This window comes from Rhipicephalus sanguineus, chromosome 3, assembly GCF_013339695.2.
Source record: "Rhipicephalus sanguineus isolate Rsan-2018 chromosome 3, BIME_Rsan_1.4, whole genome shotgun sequence".
Classification (NCBI taxonomy): Eukaryota; Metazoa; Arthropoda; class Arachnida; order Ixodida; family Ixodidae; genus Rhipicephalus; species Rhipicephalus sanguineus.
This window is the reverse complement of record NC_051178.1, coordinates 191,165,028-191,187,730: the sequence shown is the minus strand read 5'-3', so window position 1 is coordinate 191,187,730 and position 22,703 is coordinate 191,165,028. Positions and strand designations below refer to the sequence as shown.

The following is a 22,703-nucleotide window of genomic DNA, read 5'->3' as shown; positions in this document are numbered from 1 at the left end:
AAAATGGCATCTTGCCTATCACGTGTAAAGTGTTGTCAGCAACACTTTGGTTGCACCAAATGATGTACATAAATAGAATTCAGCCACGTGTAAAGTGTTGTCAGCAACACTGTGGTCGCACCAAATCATGTACATAAATAGAATTCGGCCTCTACATTGCCTCATTCTTGATAAGACAACTATGAAACACCACCCTGCCAGTGCTTCATCAACCTAACGAAAAGAAACACTTTCATGTTGCTATCTCACAAGAATATGCTTAGGAATCCTTTCTAACTTTTTTTTCTGCAATTTCGCTTCGAAGTATTCGAAAAATATTGTAGAAATATTCGAGAAATATTTGAAAAATATTCGATTCGATTCGCACTCACACTTCAATATTCGAATTCGCTTCGCACCCAAAATTTTGCTATTCGCACAGCTCTAATAATTTTATATATCCATGAAGAAGTTACCTCGTATTAGTACTGTTCACACAGAAACTGACGTAAGAAAAGCAACAAATCCTAGCACTAAAGCTTTTCTTTCAAGATGCACAGGCGGCAGCATGAAACCATGCCTCATCAAATTTTACTAACATTAATTGTTTGTGCTGCCAAAGCTACTAGACCAATTCAATTGCCCTTCCTGCCTATTTTCCCTTCGGCATTAACACTGTGCAAAGCAATCTGGGACAGCTTGCCTTCATGTAGAGCTGCACAGTGTTCATGCCGAGAATGGTGTGGCCCACGTGGCTGAGCATGTTGCCCGCAGAGACAACCCGTGCAAAGGCCGGCAGCTTGGTCAGCTCCTGTAGCTGTGGGCGCCACTTGCGCTCGTCGGACAGGTCCACGTTAGTGCCAAACTTGATGGTCTTGAAGTGGGCACTGCGCCGCCACCGCTTGCCACCAGCCGACGCCCGAGGCAGCGACGAGTTGGAGTCACTGTCGGACTCTCGCTGTACACCCTGCGCCTTCTCTTGCTCTTCCTGCGAATAGCATCAGTATGTCTCATTCAGTGCCAGTTGAGGATGTAAAAAAGCATTCACGGTCCTACTTACACAGACTGTATCAGATCCAATCAACAGAAAAAGCTAAACCTCAATCAAGTAATCCTAAATCCTGAGTGTTGCCAAGGTCTTTTTCTATGCCAGGAAAGGACTTCAGTGTAACGCTAAAAGAAATAATAAAATTATTCTGGTTCATTAGTTACACAACAAGAAAGAGAACGTTAGAAGTGCGAAGCTTCATTCCATATGCATACACAACACAATTGTCTCAATGCTACCACTGCCTCCATTCTGGTGCTCATTGAAATCGAAACTTGAACAGCCACATAATGAAATCATGCTTTTCCCGAAACCATGGCCAATCTAGCTAATACTTGTGCCAAAGCTATGACAAAAAAAAAACAGGGATCGACTGGTGATCTGGCAATTTATATAGCAAACTTCAGTGGCAAAAAGGATTTGTTTCTGCCTGTGGTCCCAGTTATAAATCAATGAAGGTCAGGGTCGGTAATAATAAAAATAACCTCAATTTGAAATGAATAAAAGAACATGTCCACAAAGTGGCAGAGCAAACTGTTGCTTTTGCCCATGGTGCACGTGTTACGTCCTGTCACAAGACCAGATCACAATACAGTAAAAGCTCGTTAATTCGACACCCGTTAATTCGGAAATTCGGATAATTCGGACGGCTCTATAGGTCCCGGCCAAAGTGCATGTTAATCTATGGGACCAAATCTTCGTTAATTCGTCAGAAGTGGGCTCCGCACCGCTTCATTCGGACAAATGCTGACGGCTGCCGCTACACAAAAGTGTGGTAAAGCAGCGCTGGCACCACTGGAGCGAAACCGAAACCTGAGTGACATCGCCATCGTCATCAACTAGTGGGGGCGATCGCAGCGTCAACGAACGTCGGCGTCTTCTTCGCTCCACTGCGCCTCCAACGTCATTTTCCCTTGTGTTGTGTCGGCACCGTCTCTTCTTGCGGAGTTCTCTTTTTTTTCCCCGTTGTGACCGTGTTTACATGTGAGGCCCGAGCATGCGGCAGTAGCTGACGACAGCATCGACGAGGTGTCAGCCGAGTACACCGACGATGACTGCCCGACCTTCGATGCTGTCCTTCCCACAGATATGACCCTTCAGGAATACTACATCGCGACTGATGATTGTGTCGCCACAACTGGTCTCCTGCCCGATCAAGAAATTATTAATGATGTCGCGACCTCATCGCACTTCACGGGAAGTCTTGGAGGCACTTTTGATATTAGAGGACGTTTGCCTGAGCACTTCTGACAGTTTGCGTGCTGTTGGCCATTTGGAAGAGTTAAGAAAAATTGTAATGTAAGCCGGAATCTGTGCGAAAACGCAGACGACCATTACAAAATACTTCAGCAAATAAAGGTATGCTTCTCCAACTTGATTTTAATGTTGTTTTTCCTGTTCATTCGTTAATTCGGCATTCGGTTAATTCGGACATTTTTTCCAGTCCAGTGAAATCCGAATTAACGAGCTTTTACTGTACTTGAAACATTCACTAGCAACTATCACAGACATCTGAAATGTACACAGACTGCAGAGAAGTACTACGTGCATAAAAAAGGAGTGACACCGTTGCAGCTTTGCACACCTTTAGCCTAGTCATTGCTCAGCTCAGTGCGATAAAAAAAGTTAAGTTTCCTCCAGGTACGGCTCGGAAAAATAAAAATGGACCACATGTAAACATCACTTATTGTAGTTCACTACACAACACCAACTTGTACTACGGGCCAGGGAGGTTTCAGTGCATAGCTAGAGGCTACGAACCTTGAGGGACTCCTGGAATGAGGATGCCTGGTACTGAGCATAACGTGCTATGCTCGTATGTGACCGATGGCTCTCACAGCGCCACACCATGTTCCGCCGTTCTGCATCCCAATTCTCGTCCGGCGACTGCATCAGCTGCAAATACAACATGCCAGAACCACAACATTATGGAGCTTGTTTTGGAGCAAGCACAGACAGCTTGTAGCATCCTTTACTTAAAAACTATCAGTAAGCAAACTATTCAAGCCTGCTTACGGATACCATACACAAAATAAGCATGACTCCTAATCGGTGAATCTTGAAAAACAAGTTTTATAAGTGTTCACAACATCTCTCTTGCCTCTTTTTTTTTTTTCAATTAAGCCAATGACCTCGAGTCGACGGTCAATGAAGTTGCGTGGAAACATCTCAAGAAGCTCACCTGCGTGCGAACCTCTATCGTATGGTCCGGATTGGCTTCCACAAGCGTTTTTGTAGAGAAAAGGCCAAGATCTGGAAAAGCACAGACAGGTTTAGTGCTCCAATAAATCAGTGACGTTTTGTAAGTGGGAAGAAAAAGATACGCTAAGCAGAGCAAACATCTAGCACAACTAGAATCAGCATCATTACATTTTATAGAGCTAAAACCTGAATTTAGGGCACTGCACGGGTCGTGAATCTCGACCCAAGCCCAGCCCGGGCCCGGAACTCGTTCTAGTTTACCTGCCCGAACCCGGCCCAGTGACTCAAAGCGAGACCCGGGCCCGGCCCAAGCCACTAATTTACTAACCTAGATGGTGTTGCTCGAACATAGAATCGACAGCAAGGCGTTTTAAGTGGCAAATATCTACCTACACTTTGTTGGCGCATGTTTCGCTAACAATTATACTTTATAATACTTATATAATTATAATTATATAACCTATATAATTGTACTTATATAACCTATGGTAATTTCTTGTAAAAAGGTGCTCATGGTAAGAACAGTTGAGCAGACATACTGGTTACAATGAATATTTGTTCGGCAGTGGTATACTGTACCTATTCTTTCTGCAAATACAATCGGCTCCATGTCAAATCCATGTCACACAAGGAATACCACATAAACACATCCACAAAACACTGAAAAATGACAACCCCTGTCTTACAACTGGTACAATTTTGTAAACTATTATTTCTGACAGCTGCTTATCAACATAAATTAACCACAGCTTTTATTATGAACGCTATGAAGTTCTCTTCCTGCATAACATATTGTTTTGCCGAGGCTTGCGCGAATATTCGAGCACTTCGAATATTCGAACGAATAATACAGTATTCGAATTCGCTTCGATTCGAATTTAAATTATTGAAAATTTCGAAGTATTCGAAATGAACGAATAGGTGTATATTAGTCAGCTTATAACCCCCCTGTAAAGGTGGTTTCACTGCAGTGCAGGGTTATACCGTGAATACACCTTTCCAGAAAAAATCCGCACAATCCGCCTGTAACCTTTAGTAAAGGCGGTTTCACTGCAGTGAAGGAGTGCTATACCGTGAATACACCTTTCCAAAGAAAATCCGCACTGCCGCGAAGCCCCACTTTAAGGTTAAATGAACACATTACCCTCACATCGATTCATCATTTTTTAAGTTTAAAAACTTGTTATACCGGTTTATAAGCTCCAAGTATAGTAAATTTTAAAACGTAACATATTTTACAGGTTATCATTTGCATTCTACTGAAAGCCAAATCCTGCTACTATTCAAAGCTGCTTCCACTTCCTTTGAACCAAAAAGAATGACATTTGCACATGCCTTGTTACAATTAAAAAAAAAAACGTTGTGCAGGTTGGTTGGGTCATGACAGATATGCTCATTTTTCTTTATAATATGTGATATATACTATTCGAATTCGATTCGAAATTATTCGACCGAAAATCACTATTCGCTTCGAATTCACTTCGAACCTAAAATTTACTATTCGCACAAGCCTAGTTTTGCCTAATAATTGACAAACATTTTTTAAAAGCTCTCTCTCGAGAGATTGTGAAATCCCCCTGGCCAATCCGATTCTCAGTAATAACAAGAAAAACAATCATCCTACTTATCTAAAATGCCTCACCTTTTGCTTCGCATCTCAATTTGCTTCAGTTTGTGCAATGAAACTATTTACATATGTCTACATTGCAAAGAATTAAATGCATAGCCAAACCAGAGATTCCAGTCTGTGAGGAGCATATTAGCAGTGAAAATCTTGCACCTGCTTGCGAACACTGAGGATAACTAGCAGCTCACAAATCTGTGAGACATCTAAATTTATGCAAAACTCACCCAGTTTGAGGACATTGGCCATATTCCGGATCACTGCAATGGGGTGCGCCACACAGAACTCTTGCAGCTGCGGCGAGAAGGCCTGCTTCTTGTTCTCCAGCTGCAAGTCAACACAGCAAAAATTAGGCAAGCTATCTGAAAAGCTAAAGCTCTATTAAATGTCGCGTTAGGTGTGTACAATCATTAATCAAAGTTTTAAGTATAATGACATTTCATATTAATGAAAAATTGGTATTATATTCATCGCTTATTAGTATTTTTGTTTTGCATCACTGGATTCATATCACCTGACATTGGCTACTCATTGCAGCCGAGAGGGAGGTAAAAAAAATAGAACGAGTTGTAAGAAAACTGCAGCTTGGCTGAGTCAGTGATGCTTGATATCAGATTTTAAAGAGGATGGTCAGACGAAGGTGCTTGTGGTGTGCAGCTGCCCAGACATCCAAAATGAGATTTCTTGAAAAGCAACTGGAAGAACTTTCTAATTATGGGACAACTATTAAAAAAGTCTCCCGGACATCAGCAACTGAGCAACGTAACCGCAGTTTGCGCAGTATCATGCAAGAAATGCGCAGATGATATGTGATGGGCAAGAAGTGCAAAACCACTCACAAAGACACTGGGTGTCTGTGGCAGCAGCTGCTCCTTGGTGGGTGGTGGTGACGGGGGATCCGGCGGTCGCGGAGGCGTGGGGTCGTCAGACAGCAGACTCAGCGGGAAGGCACCTCCCTGGCGTGCTATCTCCGCACAACCTTCCAACACTTCCGCCGCTGACATGGCAATAGACAAAGCCGGCTTGGATTGCCCTGGCAGCAGTCGTTCAGCCAGACCACTCTGCAAAAAAAGTGGAGCATTTTTCTTTAACATGCAGGGCCCTATCACTAACTGCATCAGCAACCACAATGATAAGCACAAGGTCTCGAAGTATCAGGATTTCAATATGCTGATAAGAGAGGAAACTCAGCTAGACAGCATTGTTTTTATGTGTGATCAGAAATGCCAATATTTGGAAATGATACCAACTAGCTCAATTTTGTTAACAATCCACGTCAGCAAGGCGCTGACCTGGAAAGTTTTGATTATGTGCCGATTGAAAGGATCATGTTGTGATTCTTTGAATCGGTGCATAATCAGGACTTTAACAATTTAAGTACAGTTAAACATGGACATATCAAATATGAAGTGGATCACAAGAGAGTTCTATGTATAGGTAATTCGATATATAAAATATTTTATATACAGAAAGTATATTCAAGGAGATATTACAACTCTTTGATATACACAATAATTCATATCTTCGGTTTCGACTCTATTCAAATCCTAATGAGCACGAGAGAAAATTGAGGAAATTAGGCTTGCCGTTACAGACCACAGCTCTGCTTTCTTGTGCTCCACCTTCTCGCACGATATACCTAACATTGAACAAATTACAATAATTTTAACAGGCTACCGAAAGATGGAAACTTGGTAAACTGAAATGGTTCTTCTTTTGCAGATTTAGGTGGTGCCGCTATTTGCTTCGTACATCCTGCACTTTTGGGGGTGCCTGTACCTTCAGAGTGTCCTTGGATTCCTCAGGCGCACTCTTTGATGGCGTGCTGTCATCGGATGAAGCCCCCGGTAGTCCTGCTTCAGCGAGCCTCGGCGTGTCAAGGAGGTCTGGTCCAGCCAGATGGGCCAGGATGTCCTCGGCGAGGCTCGATGCCGTGTCTTTACTCTGTGACAAGAGCAGCTGCAGGTCCTGGTCACTCAGAGGTGCCACAGGAGGCTGGGGTCGGCCCTGTCAAGGTGCAGTGACCAAGCGACATTGAAATAGCTCATGCAACACACAGAACTTGTTAATGGCCTAGGTAACATGCTGGACGTGCTTGGTGTTACCGGTAACGGAAATAAGTAGACACAATCACAAGACAGGGTACGTAGGACAAATGCAGTAGTATACACACAGTGTTTATTCAACATACCCAGTCTTTTGATCGTGTCTACTCATTTGTGTTACCTATAGCTGTCCCAAGTATGGCATACCACATGCATTTGCAACACATAGGCTTCCAATACAACCGGCACAAAACATTTACGATTCGTATTTCATTATGGCACAAAATTATTTAGATGTTTAAGTGTATTTAAATTAATGTTACGTACTGAATATTACATTTGTGCATGGAGGGGGGCATAAATCTATTTCTCCATTTCAAATCACTGAAACTACACTTTCTTTTACATGTTATATTTATAAGTAGGACTTTACGTTGTCCGCTTCCTCATGTCTATCAAGAAGATGACAGCTCAACATGTCCGAAGAAAAATATAGAAGTGCGGAGGTAGGAGGAAAGTAATGCCCAAGCAGAGGTCAAGAAGCACGTGGGTGTGGTGCTGTTAATGCAGTGATTTGGGCGAGTCGGGACATACCAATTAAGGAAAAATTCGGATTAGCAGGATGCAGGATGCAACGATTGTTTCTTCAACAATGCCCCCATTACTCTTGTACATGTTTTCACATCCAGGGCGAGCACTTCGGACAAGCGTGCCACAGCTCAATTTTGCTTCAGCTCAGCCAACTGGCACAGGCATCACTGCTGGTTTACCTGGGGTTGTGGGAGGCGATAGGTGGCTGAGGGGGCACACTGACTTCCCTGCTGCTGTGGGGGTGCATAGCCGTTGGCCCTCTGGCCAGGAGCCATGGCATACGAGGGCCCATAGGGCCGAGGGGGAGCAGCAAAGTTACCGCCTGCTATTTGCTGCTGCTGTTGTTGCTGTGCCTGCTGCTGTGCCTGCTGCCTCTGAAAAGGGCAGCAGAACACCGGCGTTCACCAACATAAACACACACACACACACACAATGAGGATTGCCCTGCTCAATCCTGAAAGGTGTTTATGAAACACAGTTTTTCGAAGTCTCAAGAAATGCTTTGGAACGAGTGAAGTGCTCAAGTAAAGCAGAGCCGCTGGCGGCCTTCCCACCACCAGGAGCAGGAATCCGTTTGAAATGAGGGTGTTTGGAAAAAGGTAAACACTGCATTCCACTGAGCGGAAGTCCAGAACAACTAAATGTCAAAAGGAATACGAGCACAATATTTTCAACTATGTGCTCATTTTCTGTGATAAATAATGGTCCGGGCCTCAGTTCTCTAGAAAAAATACTTCCAGGTCTCACAGTGCCTTATTAATAACTGCGTACTCGTCAAGTATAGTCGAACAGCAGAATTCAGCAACACCGTACTTGATTGGCATAATGCAGAAGGTGACACCATCTTCTGCATCATGCCATCCTGACACAGTATTCTCGGAACTGAAACCGAAACTGGCTGGGGGAAAGGTATTATATTAAATTACAGAGGGTGCTAAGGTACTTAGAAGCAGGGCGTTTTCATAACAGGGACCCCCCCACATTTTGGGGCCCCAAAGAAATGGAGTAAACACTACCGCACATGTGTGAGGCGCAAACAGCATTTGGGTTTTGCACCAGGCACGATTGCACAATTGTCACAGAGCGATGTACGAGCTACGCTTGTTCACTTGCAATGTCAAAACCTGGAAAAAGGCCCTTGAGCTGCTAAAAGCCAAGGGTCCTCAAACTTTCTGGTCTTGAGGAACTCCACTAGCTTTTCTGGAGTGCCGCGAAACCAATACACCTGGCTTCCACTGGTTCCACGAAACCCTGTTTGAGAACCCCTGTGATAACATGCCCATGGGTAACACAGCAATTGAAAGTGCCTACCTGCAGGAGCAGCTGTTGCCTGTGCTGCTGCATGAGCCGGTGCTGCTGCTGCAGCTGCTGCAGCAGATTGCGTTGCTGGGGGTTCAGCGTCTCCTGGTTCTGCTGCAGGTAGGCCAGCACCTGAAAACGCACACAGCACGTCACCAATGGTTTCTATATGGCAGTAGGCATCGTGGATTGTGCCTCTTATGGGCAGCACTGATGAACTGAAAGATCCACTTGAAATTGAAAGATCCAAAATTAGTGTCGTGCAAATGTACATACAACAGAGAGTTTACCAATTCAATGGTGTGCAAGTGCATGAGCTATGCGAATACTTGGTACAAAATAGTTTCGTCTTGCGCCATCCTGGGCAATAGATAAGGTAGTAGCCAAATCCAGATTGCATGTTATTAATTGCTTTCAGTTAGCTCAATACAAGGCGATGTGTGCCAGGGCACCTAACTCGCAGGGCCAAGGAAAGTATCGGGGACGTTATTCGTAATCCTTTAACTGTATCGTAGTGATTATGATGTCAATGTGAAGAAATTAAAGTGGACAGAAAGACAACTTGCTGCTGAATGGGACCAAACCAGCAACCCTCAGATAATGCATCCGATGCTCGACCAATTGAGCTACAGCGGTGGTCGTTCTCCCATCAACTTTATTGGGTATTTCAGTGCATGTAAACCCCGTGGCAAGTTGACTTTTCGTCCACTTTAATTTCTTCATGTTTAGTATATCATAATTAGTGCAATACACTTAAAAGATTACAAATAACGTCCCCCTACACCTTCCTTGGCTTCCTTGTCTGGTGGTTTTCATCAAGGTTGTTTCTAACAAAGAAAAATGAGCCCTGAAATTCCCCCGTTTCATTCGTGACATTCCAGTTTTACTACAAGGACAGCTCACAAAGAGTGCTGGCCTGCTCACCTGCAGCTGCTGGTGGCTCAGGTAGAAGGGTGGAGGTGGGCCAGCAGGGACAGCTGCCCTGTGCTCAGGCCCCACCTCACTGGCCCCTGGAGTCATGGCACGTGGTGAGCCTGAGGCCACCTTCAGCTTCTTGGTGCTGTTCCCGTCCACCTGGTCCGGGGGGTAGCCAGCACGCTGCTGGGGCGTGGAGCCTGCTGGGCTCCGGTTTTGCTGATTGTTTTGCCTGCAGGAAACAGAAACAAGATAAAGTCCTTGTGCAAAGGTCTTCAGAATTAATTTTGGGGGGAGGATGCAACTTGCCAAAGTACACTCTATGGAAAATAAGTTAAAGAAATGCAATGCCAAACCAAATCATGTGCATACTGCCGCAGTGTCTTAGAACAAGCTGGTGTCATCAAAGGAAAATATTGTTATCCACCCATCAGAGCAAGAAGCTACGAAGAAAAGAGGACACTGCTGATGCCTTCTGTAAATGAAGGAGAACATGAATCGTTAAGAACCGACACGATTCCTTGGAGCGACCTCCTTTGTTTTAAGAGTTGCCACATAATAATAACTGTTGTGGTTTAACGTCCCAAAACCACAATATGATTACGAGGGACGCCGTAGTGGAGGGCTGCAGAAATTCCGACCACCAGAGGTTCTTTAACATGCACAGAAATCTAAGTGCATGGGCCTCAAGCATTTTTGCCTCCATCGAAAATGCGGCCACCGTGGCTGAGATTCGATCCCACGATCTTCGGGTCAGCCGTCGAGCACCATAACCACTAGACCACCGTACCAGGTATGTTGCCCACATCAAACTGTGTTTTCTACCGAGTGAGGTGCTATTTGAAAGCTGTTCATACAAACATTAGGCAATTGCAAAGCCCTGCAGCTTTGCCAAGGCTATTCAACAGTACTACACACTACTTGTACGTAACTAATTTAGCCAAAGCAAAATGTTGTGGCAGGTGACATTGAAATGGCGCCACTAACCTGGAGGCCATCTCCTGGGAGATTGGAATGTTCCAGGCATCCTCAATGCATGGCAGCTGCCGAGGTTTCTGCACACTCGCCGGGGGTGCGGCGCTCAGCTGCGTCTGCAGGAACTTGACTCGGCCTGCAAGGTTGCCGGAGGAGGACGAGCTTCCATGCATGGCGTTGAGGTAGCACTTGAGGGCATCCTGTGGTTGGCTGCAGTTCTCGTACAGCACACCCAGGTTGGTCCAGGCGGGGCTGTGTGCCTTGTCCAACTGCACGGCGCAAATGTACGCCTGCAGAGCGTCCATCGGCTGGCTCTGCTGCTGGTAGAGTACTCTGCACAAGGCAAGCAAGGGCAACGAGGGTCACTCGCCTGCTGAGGCACCACCTTTTAACCCCTTCCCCAACATGGAAAAGCCAGTCTCATCCAAGAGTTTCTAGTAAACACATTCAAGCACGAGCTTGGCTTGTCGACTGTACTTTTCCCTTCCTCGCCTTCCATGCACCATCTTGCTTCGTCTCGCTGTTTTGCAATGCTTCTGATAGATAGGCAGCGAACAATCTATACCATAGCGAATACAGGGAGAAACTTGCGTGGAAGAATTGAAGCAAGTTGGCAAGAGGGGTCAACAATTAAAAAGCTTCTTCCATTTATGGTGAGAAAGTCGGGATAACATGGCATGGAAGGGGTTAAAACCAAGCATAGTAAAGTGTGGCAGGTCATAATCATTACACCACAGTTACAAAACAAGAAATAGTTCCTCCCTATTAGCTTAATTTTCTGTTGGTTTAATTGGTTATGTCTAACCAAGGTACGAGCCCCTCTAGCAATTTCCCTTCTTTCGTATGAACACCAGATGTTATCGCACAAATAATGCTAAAAGCAACCGTGAACTCCATAAATAACACTGGAGAATGCAACATACCAATACAGCATCGTTTCAAAAGGTTTCAATGGCAGCAGAAAAAGAAAAGGCAGGAAATTCAGGAAGCAACAACAAGGTAGCACGAAGCTCTCATTTATGGATTGACCTTGACTGATATCGATGTTCGAAAGCAGCAAAGGGGCTATGAGAAATGCTGCAGTGGAGGGCTATGGATTGGTATTCATCATCCAGTCTTCTTTTTTTAATCCTTTAAGAGCCTGGTGTTTTTCTAAAAAGCAAGCACTGCTTTTCTTGAATAAAGACAAACTAAAAAGTAACATACCCTATGGAGCACCAGGTGTCTGCGTTGGCCTCCGCCTTGTCCACTGAGTTGCGGTAAGAGATGAATGCATCGTGCACCTTGCCAATACTAGCAAAGCAGCGCCCGAGAAAGTACAATGACTGGCCACTGGTCGGGTCAGCCTCAATAGATTTCTGCAGGCAGTGCAGAGCGTACGCTTGGCGTTGCGGTTTTTCCCCAAGGACCTCTAAGGTGTGGTGCATCCAACCTACAGGAACCGCATTGGAGATATACGCCTCTGCATTACAACATCCACTTTTGCCTACACAAATAGACTTTCTCACTCATACTAATGAAAGAAATAGCCCACAACGGCAAGCACAGCACGATTCATCCTTAAAAGGGATAACATGAACGCGTCATCAACATCACTGCCATTACCGAAAACCAGCATCATCAGAACTGCCATACAAGATGCCTTTCTTTTTTTTTTTTGTGGTTGTATGTATAGTCACTTCTATCTGTACTGCCCTCGAGTCTTGAAATTATTTCTAACGGCTACAGAAATATCGTGCAGAAAATGTTGCTCGTAGAGCACTTTATAGTCAAGTACAACTTTAGAAGGCAGCGGCATTTCCTTCTCAATGGCGGATGTATATAGCCTGCACCAATGGTACACACTCTAGACTGACGTCATGAGCTGGACTGTCGGTGACTGCTGCCGAAGAATGTGGCCAAGAACATGAGCAGGACTATTTCTTTAGTCGCGGAGGCAACCACCTGCCACGCTTCGGTCATCTTGGGGAGAGGGGGCCTCTCCTTCCTTTTTAAGCTGTATCCGACTATAGGTGGACTTGTGCTCAGGATACGTACCCAACTGCCGCAATGTCTCAGCCCGCACTGTGCGACTGATGTCCTTCACACCGAGGAGCTGCTCGTAAGCTTCTTTTGCCTGCTTGTACTTCCCCTGGAAAAGATGGGTGCACGGCGGTGCACTCATCAATACAAGCGACTGATGGTGCTGGGATAAAGCTTTACCTTGAGAGCTCCTATTAAAGTATGTACACAGAAACCGTGAAATGGTTTTGCTCAATATTACAATTAGTGAAGATATCTTGATGAGGTGTGTCACGTGTTAAAGAAAAAGCTAGGCTCAACGAACTGTAGGGATAAAAAGACTTCATATCACCTCGAACACCAACATGAAAGCAAACAACACAGCAAAGCAAACTGCATCACAGATAGGATGTCCACAGCAGATGAGGTTGACGCATGACACCCACACTTTAATATACAATATCGAATACAGAACAGGACTACAGGAAACAGGTCTCAGCAACATGAAAACATGCCCATCGCACCTTTACAGTACCAGAGCTGCAACGTCCGTTAGTGGCACGGGATGGCAGGGTAGCACATTTTGTACTTCAGCTCCTTATTTTCTTTAATTAGCTTGTTTGAGCAATTTTTTAACATTCAGAGCCATATATTAAGTTCCTTCTTCTGGCAGCTGCTAAAACTTAACTATGTTAACTACATCAAATTTAAATTAGTGCTTATCAGCGAAATCAGGATGGCAGCTACTCGAGGAGGACGTGTAGTTCTTGAATATGAATATCATTGTTATCAAGCTAAAGCTTCCTTGTAGGGCACTGCAGAGTAAAACCCGCATACGGGGTGAAACAAAAATAGACGTAAACTTATGATGTGCGTCTGTATACTGGTTGTATATTTTACCAAACACTGGATCGTTTCCATCCCCACGTTAGCTATGAAGTTTGACACTACAACTGCTGCCTGTGAAACATAAACCTAAGATTAGTCAACAGACTAGAGTAGACTTTTGGACTGAGACAGCTTATAATCTTTTGCAAGTTTTTTCGTGACTTGACTCCTTATTACAAGCGAATGACCTGGAGCCTTAGCAATGCCACTGCAGCTTCCACCAGTCTACGTTTGCAGAATGCCACGTGTGCTTCAGCACTGAACAGAACCACCAGAATCTATTACATTTATCCAATACATTCAATAAATTCTTTGAAGGGCATAGACGATTGCACAGACTGGTGTTATGCAGTATGCTTTAAACAAAACTCTGATTCAATAACGAATAATAACGAAAAATGCAAGCCATCATCAAACACCGATATGAAAAACAAATACATAAATCTTCTGAAAATTAGCTCTCTTAAAACTTCAGAGAATATGCTTACCTGCACTTCCAGAACGTGAGCAATGTGAAAGCGCACTGCAACAAACACAAGCAAATAGAATTATAAATTTGGGGCAGCAAAAATTTGGAAGCTAGCATTTAACATAAATTTATCTGGGAAATTTTCCGACAGACTGGCAAAAAATAATATTGAACATCCAGCATACTTTATGAGTAAATGGCAGTAATCAAGAGACTGGAGCTGTAAGCTATGAAAAAAAAAAAAAAACCTGCTTTTACTGAACTCTTGTGCACTGGTACAATTAAGACGAAAATTGTGTTTTGAAAGAACCGCAATGCTGTCTCCAAGACGAGAGATGCGTTTCCTTGCTTGGCAGGAAGACTATTGCTTCAAGCTTGCTATACTTGACAAACATGCACAGTCATGTCCCATAAAAGTGAGGCACAGAGGTCACCACGACATGCTGAAATGCTTCATGGGATCTTAGTGAGTCACAAAGAACTGTTGACATCCGTCCCTCGTCATGTATGGGTCTCCCAACAGCATTACATGACAATCTACAAAGTTAAAGAATGATAATGCGCATCACTTCAGTGAATCTCGAAGAGAGTTATGTTAAGTGGATTTGGTACAGCCGGCTGACTGCGCAAATGAGCACTCGTCTGTGGTGTAAAGCAATGCCTACTAATCCATGACTGGAATGCAATCCCCACAGCCAGAGCAAAGCGATAACGAAAAACTCACAGCAACTGCAATGCCACACGACACCAGCAGGTAAGTAAACATGCAAAAGAGCCTGAAGGAAGTAGGTACATCATGCAGAGTTCCACACCAATTTTTGCACAGCAGCTTTTCCTGTTCCATGGAGTGACTGCTGTTCTGAATCCACCCTGCGACTCTCAGTGGAACATGCGGCTTGTGCCCTTACTCTGTCAGGAACAAACATGCTCCGACTCCACCACTGGAACTTGATATTACACACGATTGAACAGCTAGACTGTGGACACAGACTACCATGCTTACCTTCAGGTTTTGTAAAGGTGCTTGGCCTGGAGTCGCTCTGAGCTAACTGAAAATGCTGCAAGGAAAATGGGCAAAAAGAAGGTCACAAGGAGGTCGCTTATCTGCACTTTCATAAAAAGTTTCATGCATGCACTGAATTTTGAAGTATACTTTACGCTGGTGTACACAAAGTTTGGATTATTTGTTCTGACATACTGAAGGTATGACGGAAGGCTGTCTACTGACTGCACCTCTATAAAGTCCTTGAATGAACAATTAAACCTCAGCACACGGGCATCTTCCACATTGCACTTGCATCATGAAAATTGAAATAATCTGCAGATCAGGTAAGATTGTCCAGCCCACTTTCACTTACAAATGTGGTCAAGGTACCCCACAAGTGTAAACTGGCAAGAACCAACAGCGCACGACATGCATGCGGTTCCATTCAAAGCGATCTTGAGTGGTTGCAAAATCAACATGCACGAGAGAGATAAAGAGGCAGGTAGCACACCTTGAGAGCAGACTCATAGTCGGCGATGGCCTTGAACATCAACCCAAGACGCAGGTGGATTTCATTGGCCCGCGAGAAGCCGGGGTCGATGTAAAGCACTTGGCGGAATGCTTTGATAGACCTGCACACAGCAAAAATTTACACAGAAAATATAATTCCACGTAGAATACAAAACGCGCGAGTTTCAGAGCTAGTTCTACAGCAATTCTAGCTACATAAGTTCTAGCCACGTGAGAAATTGAAGGCAAAAAGACAAGACAATGTGGCACGACTCCAGTGAGATCTCGGACACCCAGCTCAGATCACTAATCGCAGCCGAGCAACAGTCATCCAAACTCGAGGCTGTGTTGACCTCGGGAACAAGCGGCACTCACTGCAGATTGTGAAGGAACATACTGCCCCTGTTATACGCTTATTCTTCCAACTGTTTTACAAGAGCACTAATACTCTCTAGAGCCTCCAGTAGGAAGACATGCAAATCTCATTGCAGATGGCACGAGGTCAAATGGCCACAACGAGCATGCCAAAGGCCCTAAAACGCTCACTGGTTGCTCACCGCTAAAAAACCGGCAATATAGCAGTGCCAACACAGAGCTGTCATGTAAATAACTTATTCCAGATCACGCAACGTTTCAGAAAAGTCATCAATTCAATCTGGAGAATGGTGTCCTGTTAAGATACAAAAGAACGGCAAACGAACGCTGTGACGGGACAGCATGGAACACAGCTGCGAAACGTAGACGGAAAAATAAGAAGAACGAACGAATAAATCAAGCAATGAGCTGGCAGTGACCTTGCGAGAAAAGCGTGCTATGAATAGTTTCTCGCGACAGCACGAAATTAAGTAGCGCGTCTGGCTAAGTGAAATCACCGAAAAGCACGCGCAATCGCGCTTCGCCGCAGAGCCTCTCTGCTAGCGGGCGAACGCAGGCTTCCAGGGACGACTTCGACGCTCCTCCCGCTCAAAGACCAACACACACGTTACCTCGCACAGAGGGTTGGTTGGTTGGTTGGTCCTCAGTTACTTGGCGCAACCCACCACGGGGGATCGGCCATGAAACAGGCGGTACCTTATTTTAAAAATTAAATTGTTTTACAATACAAATAAGTTTAGGAATGAATGTTTTTAAAAAAATCAGATTCACTGGTACAATCCAGATGTTAAAAAGGAAAAAAAAAAACAAAAAAACACATTTGAATAGGTTGAAACAGTGAAATGGTGCATAAACTTAACATTCTATTCTTTTTGTTTCCCGTAAAAACTCGCACACGGCTGCGCAAACGTTCCTGTGGCTAAAGCCCATTTCAGTTGCACCAAAGGAAAGAATCACCGGAAGGGATAAATTTAAGCCCATCCTTCGGAGAGGTTGATCTAGCAATCGTTTTCTTTGATTTGTGAACAATCTGCATGTTAAAAAGAAATGATGCAGAGATTCACTCTCGTTGCAGTGGAGGCATAAGGGTGATTGTACCAGACCCGACCTGTGTAGGTAGAAGTTCAGTGGGGGAACTCGGCATCTTATCCTGGTAATTGATACTTCTTCCCTTCTAGTGCAGCACCAACGATTTCTCCATGGATACTTAAGGTGTGGAAACTCAGATGTTGCCAAAGCCGATTTGGCAAAGGTATCCGTCGTTGCAAACTTTTCAAATCGTGCTGCTGACACGAACGCCACCGTCGGCAATATCGAGATTATGGGACCATTATGTGATGCCACCGCAAGTGCATCTGCATATTCATTGAGGGTTAGACCCTTGTGCCCTGGTACCCACACTAAGCGAATAAGGCGATAATGTCTTGGGACAAGGGAATAAAATACTTCTAAGGCATTCGAGAAATTAGGTGCAGTTAATGCAGAGCAGATAGATAAACAATCTGTCAGAATGACAGCTTCTGTTATTGATAGGGGCAATTTACGTAAGGCTAGGACAATGGCAAGCAATTCCGCTTGATAAATAGGCGTAAAGTCGGGTAATCGAATTGAAAAAGACCAATCCAAAGCTGAGGATGCAATTCCCACTCCTGCCTTTTCTTCACAAACTGAAGCGTCAGTCGCTATAACGATGTTTGTTTCTAAATGTGACAGGTGGTCTTCCAAAACGGCATTCAGGTACCTATTGGGTAAATGTTTGCATTCTTTAGGAAATATATTGTCGAACTCTATTCTAATTGTTTGAGGAGATCTGTTAAGTACAAGTACTTCACGAAGGTTTACTTGTATTTTTTCCAAAAGCTTTTGTGCGACAATCACTTGTGGGCACCTTAATCTAGACCACTGCTGGTTAAAAAAGGACGTCGGCTCATTGATAAAAACATAAAGTGACCTTCTCTGAGGTGTCGCATATATCTTTAGGAAGGTACGTACGGTTAGAATTTGGAACCGTGTAAGAAGAGAAGGCAGGCGCGCTTCTTTATACAAAATATTATTTGCGACAAATTTAGTAAGCCCAAGACATAATCTTAATGATTCGCGTTCTAGCAGAACCAGTCGTCGAAGTTTGTACGCAGGTGCTCCGGAAAACAAGACGCAGCCAAACTCCAATATCGGGCGTATATACATACAATAAATCATAATGAGCACATCACGACGTAAACCAGATCGTTTACTGCTGACTCTACGAAGCATCCCTACCGCCCGTGCTCCTTTAACTGCCATATTTTCTATATGCGCATCCCAATTGAGTTTTTCAGTATAGATCACCCCTAAATACTTGACTGATTCCACCTGCGGAATGACATCTTGTCGGTAAAGTAACGAAATTTGCACTGGGACACTTAGTGGGAAAACTACCATTGCGCTTTTCCTTATGTTCAAAGATAAATTAATGCCCTCAAGCCACGTTTCCAGAGTGTTCATATATATTTGTAGAATTTGATACAGTGTATGTATATCTGCAGCTGAAGCAAAAAATGCAATGTCGTCGGCATATACATACACCTGCACGTCATGTTGTACAGGGATAGTACACAGTAATATATTAAATAATAATGGTGACAATACCGAGCCTTGCGGAAGACCTCTAGTTTGTTTATAGTTTGAAGAAGACACACCATATTGAGAGCAATAAAATTCTCTGTTTTTTAAAAAGGAATATACCCATGCAACGAAGTAGTGTGGTAAATCTACTTGCGTTAGCGAATTTATTAATTTAACGTGTTCTACGCTGTCATAAGCTTTTGTAATATCGAGAGTGACTAAAGCGGAAAAGTGTTTCTTAGAACGAGCTAATTGTATCCTGCTTTCTAAGTCAACATGGGCACACCAAATGGAGTAGCCACGCCTGAATCCAATTTGGCATGGGCTCAAAATCATGTTTTCGTTCAACCAATTTTCTATCCGCATGTGTAAGATTCTTTCGATTAGTTTTACCAGATTAGATGTGAGCGAAATAGGCCTAATGTTATCTAAAGTGAATCCAGCTCCATGCTTTTTTAATAAAGGAATTATTTTCGCCATTCTCCACTCAGGCGGGATCCATGAATTTCTAATAGAGTGGTTAACTATTGCAAGTAAATCCTGGGGCGAAACTTTATGTACAATTTTTATTACCGATGCGGTTATGCCATCAGGACCTGGCGCAGCATTGGGCAAGATGTTCACTACTTGTGCTAGTTCCGAAGCTGTCACTTCTTCAAAGTCGTCACTTTTGACAGGGGACCGTGAGTGGAATGAACACGCAGCCGTGAAGCGACTTTCAAGACCTTTGGCAATATTTTCCAGGAAACTAGACAACTCAATTGGCGTGGAGACTACCGATTCGATGTTAATTGGTGACGGAATTACTTTTTTGGCTTTAAGGAAATTAAAAAGGGGTTTCCTATTACCAGGCTTTGAAAGGAACTCTGAACGTTGGTTATCATGACAATCCTTTGCAGTGGCGACTGTTCGTTTAAAAAGCGCAGCCGCATACTTATAATCCCTCCAATTTTTAGGACATTGGTTGTAGAGCAGTTTACGCCACGCAGCTTTTCTTAGTCTGTAATCCCGTGTACAATCCGAGTTCCACCAAGGATTAGAAGAATTGCTTTTAGAAACATTTACTGTAAATTTAGCTTTATTTAGAGATTTCTTTATCAGATCGCTGAAGTTCATAGCATTTTGCTCTTCATTTTCATCTGTTCGTTTTGACAAAACTTCTCGTAGCACCTTTTCAAATGTATTAAAATTGATGTGAGTAATCGACTTGCTGTTTAGTGAAGTGACGGGAAACACAAGCTCAAAGAATATAGGAAAATGGTCACTACTTGTACCCGAGTTCAAAGTAGACCATGTAGAAATAGAGAGTCTGGGACTACAGAAAGTAAGATCAATCGCAGAGATAGACCGATTACAAGCGAAAGTTGGTGTTCGCTGGTTAATACATGTTAAATTATTCTTAGAAGCGAAATCCCACAGACGTTTCCCACACGTATCTGTTCTGAAACCCCATGAAATATGATGCGAATTAAAGTCTCCTGCCAATATAATTTCTTTCCTGCAAGATGTAATTACAGAATCTAAAACATTAGAATTTTGAACACCTGCTGGAAAATATGCATTTACTAATGAAAAGGGAAGACATCCCGGAAGGGAAATATCTAATGCTAAAATTTCGCTTTCTAAGTTCATTACTTGAGCTGTAATTCTTACCCGATGAGCAAATTTCAGAGAAATAAAGACTGCTAAACCGCCACCCCGAGAGGGTCGGTCTAAACGAAATATGCGGTAATTTTTTAGATGAAAGCTCTTTTCTTTCGAAAGCCAAGTTTCTTGTAACACAATAACATCAGGTGAATGTTGATTGCAGAGGTAAAATAAATCTGTTGATGCAGAAAAAATTGACCGGCAATTCCACTGTAAAATTTTTAATCCACCTATTTTGACGAGATACCGGCAGCATTCACTGCCTTATCCAATATGCTATCTTTCAAAAAGTCGTTTTTTGATGCGATTTCCTTATATTTTTTGCTCTTCCCTTTTGGACTCACTGGAGAACCTTGCTTTCTAGGCGATGCCTGCCGTTTCATATTTCTAGATTCTGTCTCCATTTGAGAATCAAGAGAACTTGAATCTGAGCTCCATTCCAATTCTTGTTCAACGGGAATTATCTTACGGCTAGTGTTCGATGGCCCGGGTTTTGGTGAATATAACTGCTCTCCATCAGGTGCTATTTTCGTGCAGCTGGTTTTCAAGGAAACTGGTTCTTGCGAGCCTGTGTTTACCTCCTTTGTTGAAGAAAGTAACGGGGTTCCTTCCGGTTGGTTTACACTCATCAGGATTTGAGTCATCTGTGCGTTCACTATTTGAGCCAACGATTCCGTCAGCGCTACAAAAAGATTCTCCATTATCCTTGTCATTGTTTTTTCAACAGTAGAAGCTATTACCTCTGAGAGTGAGGAATCTGTGACATTATTACTACGGTTCGTAGCATTAGCGTACCCACGAGACCGCTCTGCGATGGCAGCTCGAGCTTCACGTCTAGAACATCGTTTTTGTTCAATGGTCTCCATGATTTGAATTTCCTGAGCCCTCGCGGGACAGTTACCATCATCAGCTGGGTGCGAACCACCGCAGAGACAACAGGACCTTTCCTGTGATGCACATTCGTCAGCGTTGTGTTGTCCTGCACACAGTTTACACCACGCTACTGACCTGCATCCCTTTACACTATGACCATAACGCCAGCATTTATAGCACTGCAGTGGGCGAGGAGATAGCGCTTCAACTCGATATATCAGTGGCCACGCCTTGATTTCTGTCGGTCTAGTTGTACCAGCAAAGGTAACTATCACCGACTCGGTCGGGATCTTTCTGCTGTCAACGCTGCGCGTGCAACGGAACACTGAGACTGCTCCTGCTACAGAAAACATCTCTAGAATTTCAGACGGGGAAAGGCTCGAGTCCACCCCACGAACTAAACCTTTAACACAGGCCAAGTGAGAAGGTATAAAACAGCTCACCGGGAGGGAGGCAAATGTAGTGCACTTTAGAAGATCTGAAACGCAGGCCTGGTCCGGTGAACAGCACAAAATACCTCCACGACCAAACTGACGCACCTCAGTGATCAATTGGAAATGCTCAGTCACCTTCCGGAGCTCTTCCTGAATGCTTTTCGGATTCTTCATTCGAATGGACTCCCCATTTGTTGGAACCAGTGCCACTGGAACGTTGCTCAGACCGCTGCGCAAGAAAACATCAATCGGTAAATGATTAGGAGCAAGACAGGCCGACCAGGCAGCATTTGCCTGGCCGGAAGACGAGACAGACATCAGTCTGTCTGCCTGAGTCAGCACCGCCCGTTATGGCCGCACCCCACGGGAGGATGCACCTAACGCCGAAGGAGCAGAGTCTTCAACAGACCCTGTGCGTGTTGTACCTCCATGGAATGGTCTGCTTCTTCGTCTACTTCGAAAAAGCGGCCATCACTGCACGCGGTCGTGCGCACACGAGCGCTTTTAGCTCCGCCGGCGCTCTGCCTGATTTTACGCTCCGGAAATGATTTTGTATCTCGTCTTAAAACGTGATAACGAGACAACTTTGAAACATAGATCTCGCCGACCTCGAAACGCTGCTGACGCGGACTTATGAAAGAAATGACGTTCTCCGCCTCTTTCATATCAAACCTTATCATTTACGAATTTCCTTTAAAACTACCCGGTTCTTGGCTGATGCTCCAGCGTGGGTGTGTGCCACGGTTTCAAGGTTCTGCTCTACTCTATACTCATTCGCGAGCATGAATCTTGGTCAATCTCCCACAGCAGACTTAAAAGGGACACTAGAAAGGAAAACGATTCTTCTCATGTTAGTAAAATTGCTCTTTCACAATTCCAAAATCGCAACGCTTGCCGCGAGAAGACGCTTCGTGAGCGAGAAAACGCGCAAAAAGAAAATGCGGGTGGCGACGCCACCTTGACATTGTCGCAGCAAACGTCGGGACGTCATCGATTTTGATGGCATCTAGTAGGTCATACGTAGTTCCTAGCCAGTAAAATTGAAGTACACTGTCCCCTGTAGGGCCTATAGAGTTAACGTACCAAGTTTCAGGAAATTCCGTTGAGCCAATGTCGCCAAAATACGCTTTGAAATCCGTGACGTTATATGCGGCGATTTCGGCGCGAAATTTAAAAATTAAACTTGGACCTTGATTTTCTCCTCCATAGATAAACCTGTGAAAATTAACCTCATTAGAG

The 22,703-nt window shown here is 44.1% G+C and overlaps 1 protein-coding gene across 10 annotated transcripts in view; it reads right to left on the bottom strand.

Annotated features, from left to right (window-relative positions):
• The window catches only part of LOC119387910 (lysine-specific demethylase 6A), a 218,751-nt gene that overhangs the window by 16,764 nt on the left and 179,284 nt on the right, over positions 1-22,703 (bottom strand). For 8 of the 10 annotated variants that reach the window (XM_049413737.1, XM_049413736.1, XM_049413734.1 and 5 more), the window contains 15 exons: positions 15,533-15,653; positions 15,040-15,094; positions 14,056-14,090; positions 12,716-12,809; positions 11,885-12,110; positions 10,691-11,011; positions 9,713-9,935; positions 8,801-8,920; positions 7,669-7,863; positions 6,633-6,860; positions 5,693-5,914; positions 5,081-5,180; positions 3,210-3,280; positions 2,789-2,923; positions 683-967 (listed from right to left, as the gene is read on the bottom strand). In XM_049413737.1, the coding sequence (XP_049269694.1) occupies positions 683-967; positions 2,789-2,923; positions 3,210-3,280; positions 5,081-5,180; positions 5,693-5,914; positions 6,633-6,860; positions 7,669-7,863; positions 8,801-8,920; positions 9,713-9,935; positions 10,691-11,011; positions 11,885-12,110; positions 12,716-12,809; positions 14,056-14,090; positions 15,040-15,094; positions 15,533-15,653 (2,431 nt within the window). The remainder of the gene's footprint in view (positions 1-682; positions 968-2,788; positions 2,924-3,209; positions 3,281-5,080; positions 5,181-5,692; positions 5,915-6,632; positions 6,861-7,668; positions 7,864-8,800; positions 8,921-9,712; positions 9,936-10,690; positions 11,012-11,884; positions 12,111-12,715; positions 12,810-14,055; positions 14,091-15,039; positions 15,095-15,532; positions 15,654-22,703) is intronic. The other 2 variants (XM_049413735.1, XM_049413741.1) reach the window with 2 other exon arrangements.